Source organism: Convolutriloba macropyga, chromosome 8 (assembly GCF_964194025.1).
Source record: "Convolutriloba macropyga chromosome 8, txConMacr16.3, whole genome shotgun sequence".
Classification (NCBI taxonomy): domain Eukaryota; kingdom Metazoa; phylum Xenacoelomorpha; order Acoela; family Convolutidae; genus Convolutriloba; species Convolutriloba macropyga.
In genome coordinates this window covers 2,006,704-2,012,703 of record NC_134475.1, presented here as the reverse complement: position 1 = coordinate 2,012,703, position 6,000 = coordinate 2,006,704, and the positions used below count along the sequence as shown (strand labels likewise).

Sequence of the window (6,000 nt, the reverse complement as noted above, 5' to 3'; positions counted from 1 at the left end):
AACAAATATTGTAATACACTGTACAGTGGAATAAAATTCATTGCTTAAGATTTCAGTAAAGCTAAGAAAAGTTTCAGATATCACTCAGTTTTTAATCGGCCTTTATGAAATGTTGAGCAAAACTTTCTTTTCGAAAAAAAGCTTTTTGCCGGTTTTACGCATTTTTTTTAGGTTTTTCACGTAAGCTTTAAATTTCAAAGATTAAAAATGCAGCATCAAAAAATTGAAAGGCACGTTTACCAAAAAAAATGAATCAACTACAAGGAAAGAAATTTTATTAAAGAGCAATATATATGGTCTTCAAAACATTAAATAAACTGATGAATAGAATGGCGCTGAGTGAAGTGAGTTTGCTAGACTTTTTAAACTGTAGTTTCAAGTTTATAAATTCTATTCGTTTGATAAATTTGACTGGTTTGTTGCGTCAGAAGTGACGATACAGGAACACCAGAATCTCGATTCTCGGAATTGTTGTCCGAACTACTAATGTTGTACAGGGATCCCTCGGGTGCTTTTGCAACTTGCAAACGACGATAGCCTGGGGTTTTCTGTTGCTGGAACTTGGAGCTGGCTTCTGCTGTCCCGTTTTGGTAATTTGGTTCTTCTTTCACACTTGGAATCTCCGAGTACATACCTTGGATGTTGTTTGAAATGCTGCCGAAACTAACATTTTTCTTACTTTTAGGCATTATAAGGTCTACATTGCCCTCAATTTTGTTTATGGTCTCTGGGAGGGGCGAATTTTTTGTTTCGGGCAGGAACATTACGCCAATTGAAGCTAGTAAACACAAAACGGATAAGGTGGCAAAAAGAGCATTCAACCACCAAAGCTCGCCAAGTAAAAGCGCAACAGGCGATAAAAGAGCCCCAACCCGTCCGAACATCGAGTTGATTCCGATTCCGTTGTTACGAAGTGGAGTTGGGTACAGTTCGGCGGAATAAACGTAAGCAATCGCAAATCCACCGGTGATGAAAAATTTACCAAACATGGCTGAAGCTGTGACTGCAAAGTGCATGTTAGAAGGTATGAATACGCAAGCCATTAGAGATATACTGCTGAGAAGGAAGAATATGATCAGTGGGATTTTGCGCCCCAGTTTGTTGATCATGGGGAATGCAATGACAGTGGCTGGGATCTCTACCAGACCAGAGAGACAGATGTTGAGATAGAGATTGCCTCTGAACTGGTCCACCATGAATGACATGGAGTAGTAGACCATGGAGAGGACCAGCCAGATGGCAGAGGAGATCAACACACGCGTACGCAGCTTCGGGTATCTAAACAAAAGTCTAAGATGTGCTTGTATTTTGGAGCGAATAAAACTAATGAACTCAGTCAGTGTTCGGACCTTTTTCTTGCACGTGCACGTGCTATAATTACTTAAACGGAAAATTACATTAAGATCCCATATTCGTTAGGGAAATGATGCAGCACATATTACAATTTTGGAAATTTTGGGTCTTTCCCACATTATAGCCCCCCTCGACCCACGAAATTATAGCCCACCCATTATGGTATAATTACAATGATGGGGGGCTATACGTTAGCTGACCACTAAACTGAGGTGTCTATAATGAGAAAGACTCAAATTTTTGCCTTTTTAACAGTCCAAAAAATGAAAATAAAAAATGAAAAAGTCTGAAATTATGAAATTGCTAAATTTTACCTTAGGATATGCAAGACTAGTATACTTATTCTTTAACAAGAAAGCCCATGTACAATAGTTGCCACAAACTCTTTGATAACTCAATGCTTTGACAAAAATCAAATTCGCTAAAAAAACGCAAACCGTGAAAGTTTTTTAATTTTCAGCAAAACAGTTTGTGACTCAATTCAACTTGACTAGAGATAGAAAGAGAGTGAGAGAGAGAGAGAGCATGAGAGAAAATTGCACGTTATATGCAGACAAAAATAGGTATTCAAAAGAAAGTATGTGAGAAAGCCAGAGACAACGAAATGGATTGAAAGAAGAGAAGAGAAGAGAAGAGAAGAGAGAGAGAGAGAGAGAGAGAGAGAGAGAGAGAGAGAGAGAGAGGTCAAAATGGAAAAAGAATAAGAGAACAGTGAGTGGGCGAGAGAGAGAGAGAGAGAGAGAGAGAGAGAGAGAGAGAGAGAGAGAGAGAGAGAGAGAGAGAGAGAGAAGTCATGAATTAACGGAAGCCAAAAACACGAAATGAAAGAAGAACAACACACGAAAAAGTAGGACATTGAAATAAAGTTGAGAGAAAATAAGATGAGACAGAAAGAGCAAAAAGGGAAAAAAACAACAACCAAAAATAAAAATAGAAAGTGAAAAAGACAAAGAAAAAACAAAAGAAAAGAGAGAAACATTCGGTTGTTCCACTGCATTGTGTCTCGGTAGGTTGTTTAAAATTATTAACGCAAGCCGGCTAACGCAAGATGAAATGCTCCCAAACGACAGATAGGTTAAACCCGGGTCGAGGTTTGGTGGTGAATTTTCGTAAGAAATGCGGTGAAATGCGGTGAAAAAAAAATAATTTTCACCGCGTATTTCTTACATCTTTTTGCGGTGAATGCGGTGAATCGCGGTGAATTATTTTTTTTCACCGCGTTCTCAGTATTCTTACAAAAAAGAATCGTCCCTACACGGGTTCGAACCTCTGACCTCCTGCATGCCTTCCAATGCTTATTCCACTGCGCCAACTGTCACTTACTTGTTTGTTAATTCTTGTGAATTTAAATCAGATTGAGTAAACTTTGGAAACCATATGCGGTGAATTTTTGTAAGAAATGCGGTGAAATGTGGTGAATTATTTTTTTTCACCGCATCTAGCGGTGAGAAAAAATAATTCACCGCTTGAGAGAAAGCGGTGAATTGTTTTTTTTCACCGCATTCACCGCATTCACCGCATTTCTTACATTATTTTGCCATAATAGTCTATGCGGTGAATTTTTGTAAGAAATGCGGTGAATTTGGTGGTGAATTTTTGTAAGAAATGCGGTGAAAAGCGGTGAATTATTTTTTTTCACCGCATTCACCGCAATCACCGCATTTCTTACGAAAATTCACCACATTCACCGCATTTCTTACGAAAATTTACCCAAAAACCTCAACCCGGGAAGTAATTCAGAGGGCTGAGGGCACTGTGGGTGCAAAATGCTCCAAGGGGTTCGAACCATCGACCTTTCTGACGGCAGTCCTGTGCACCAAGCATGTTTTGGTCGCGCGAAAACAAAAAAAGGTACTCGCAAAAATATTGCATCAAAAAACTAGTTCGAGAGCAATTAAAAAGAACATTTTGTCATGTTTCCGGGTACCAACAACCGTGAAATCAGAAAACGGAATTCACCACAATTAGATCCGCAAGTGCGGCTCTTCGAAAACAACGCTGAAACAAGGGCATCTATAGTAGTGGATAAAACAAGGCTTCCAGCCACCAGCAAAATTTGACCCTTTCTCCAAGCGCTAATCACGCATGTCGAATTTGGCCAAATTTTACTGATTTCTGGAAGCCTTGTTAAATCCACTACTATATGTTAGCTCTAAATTTGATAAAAATTAAAAACTGGGAACCAAAAATAGAGCAAAAAATCAAAAAATCAAAGCAAAATTTACATTTCACTCTTAAAGAGTGATTCACTCTTATTCGGAGTGATCCCCCAGTAGAAAAAATCGCTCTTTTTCGCTCTTAAACAGTGATTCCCTCTTTTTTGATATTTTTTTTATTTTTTTATACTTTTTATTTCAAATTATCTATACTCTTCAACAAATTTATATTTTCTTTTTCTATATTTATTTTCTATATTTCTATATTTATTCTATTAATAATAAGAAAATTTATTCTTATTATTAATAAGAATAAGAATACTTTTTCTATATTTATTCAATTATTAATAAGAAATGATACAAAATTATAGTATTTACATGAACAACTATCAGTATAACTGCTCAACGGAGTTGTTTTGCAAATTCGAAGATCCCCAGTTTGGGTAATATCAGATCTGGGAACCAGCTCCACTGATCTTTCAGTTATATCAGGGAACCTGCTTTGCAGATTTCTACTAAATCCTCTAGTCAATTCCATATCTGGATGTTGTTTCTTTACATGAGCCCGTATCTCATCATATCTCACAACAGAAGTACAATATGGACAATTAACTTTAGCCGAAGTACAACTTCTACATGTATACTTACCCTCATCAAAATGATTTAGTGGTTTTATATAATTACACTTATTACAACATCTAGTTAATACTTCTGAGCTGGGGTTAAGGATAGGGTTAGGGATAAGGTTAGGGTTAGGGTTGGGGATAAGGTTAGGGTTGAGGTTAGGATCTGAGTTAGAGTTATGGTCATAGATAGAACCAGAACCAGAACTAGAGCTAGAACTGGGGTTAGAACCAGAACTAGAACTAGAACTAGAACTAGAACTAGGGTTAGAACTAGAGTTATAATTAGGGTTAGAACTAGAACTAGGGTTAGAACTAGAACTAGGGTTAGAACTAGAATTAGAATTAGAATTAGAATTAGAACTAGAATTAGATTCATTTTTTAAAGAACAACCCCATGGGGAAAAATCATTAGCACAAATACCACTTAGTATTATATTACCACACATTCATTTATCAGTTTTATCTTTATGACATGATTCATAATGATATTTTAAAACAGCAATGTTTCCACATTTATAGTTACACTCTAAACATTGTAAAAGCATTTATAATAGGGTAAACTATAATATTTACCTAGTTCTTCACAGGGTAATATTTAGCCATGATTTCAATTAAATCTTTAGTATTATCTTTAGATGTGATCCACTCTGTTAAATATTTATTTCCTAAAGTATTGAGTGTATTAGTTTTACATCTCTTATCTAAGATCAAATCAAGGTCTAATTCTTTTTTATCTTTAACAAAATTTATAATCTCTTCTCTAAATTCTTCATTATTTATATATAGCTTGTTTAAAAACTTTCCTCCATTTCTATTCAAAATTCCCGTCTCCTCATTGACGAAGTCACAGTTACATTGATCAGTATAACTGCTTCGTGTTTCACCTTCCAACTCTTCTCCATATCCAACATCAACTAATGTATTTACTCTACTCAACATTGTGCTTGCTCCCATTGCTACAGTTCCAGCATTTCTTGATATTGAATCAGGATAAATATAACTAAATATAATTAAACCTGTGCCTATAGTTCCACCAATATTTGATAAAACTTTCATACCCTTTCCCATAATCATTTCTTTAGTTAGAACATCATTCTGAATTTTAATATTATTTAAGGTAAGAAGTTTATTAAAATAAAACTGATAATTATCATGATTAATAACAATTCTATCTGTTGCATTAATCATTAGTGGTTTCATATATGCTATAAGTTTATTTATGTCTTCTCTTTCTAATTCATCTTTTAAACTAAGAGCTTTTAAATCAAGGAAACCAACTCTTCAATCATATATCATTGTTCTTTTACTACTACTAATAATAAAATTATTTTCCTTTTTATTATATTTAATTATACCATAACGAAGTTCATCTGACATTCCATCTGTATAATTATAATAGTTACTATTTAATTCAATAATTATTTTTACTAAAGTCATGTTCACATTTATATATCTCATTAAAATTTTTAAATAGGTCAGGTCCATTATAAGTTGTTAAATAAATAGTATCACAACTCATTCTTGCTGTATTAATTATTTGAGCTGGTTTATGACACATTACAATCATTTGAATATTATAATGTCTACCTTCAGTAAAATAATAACCTATATCCTTATTTAACCTATCACCCATATCATCAAGTACTATTACACAATTTTGAAATTTATGCATATTATTTTTTGTGATCATATTTATATCACATTTTTTAAACCCAGTATAAAACTATTAGACTCAGGATCTATCCAGTCTCTGTCATCTTTACAAACTATAGCTATATTTTTAGCTTGGTCTTGGTTTTGGTTTTGGTTTTGATCTTGAACTTGACCATGGTCTAAGTATAATTTTAAGTATTGTCTAATAAAAT

The 6,000-nt window shown here is 34.4% G+C and overlaps 1 protein-coding gene across 4 annotated transcripts in view; it reads right to left on the bottom strand.

The window, feature by feature from the left end:
• Positions 1–258: 258 nt before the first annotated feature.
• LOC142343857 (organic cation transporter protein-like) overlaps positions 259–6,000 on the bottom strand; it is a 44,004-nt gene continuing 38,262 nt past the window's right edge. For all 4 annotated transcript variants that reach the window (XM_075395223.1, XM_075395224.1, XM_075395225.1 and 1 more), the window contains exon 8: positions 259–1,278. In XM_075395223.1, the coding sequence (XP_075251338.1) occupies positions 363–1,278 (916 nt within the window). In that variant the 3' untranslated portion in view covers positions 259–362. The remainder of the gene's footprint in view (positions 1,279–6,000) is intronic.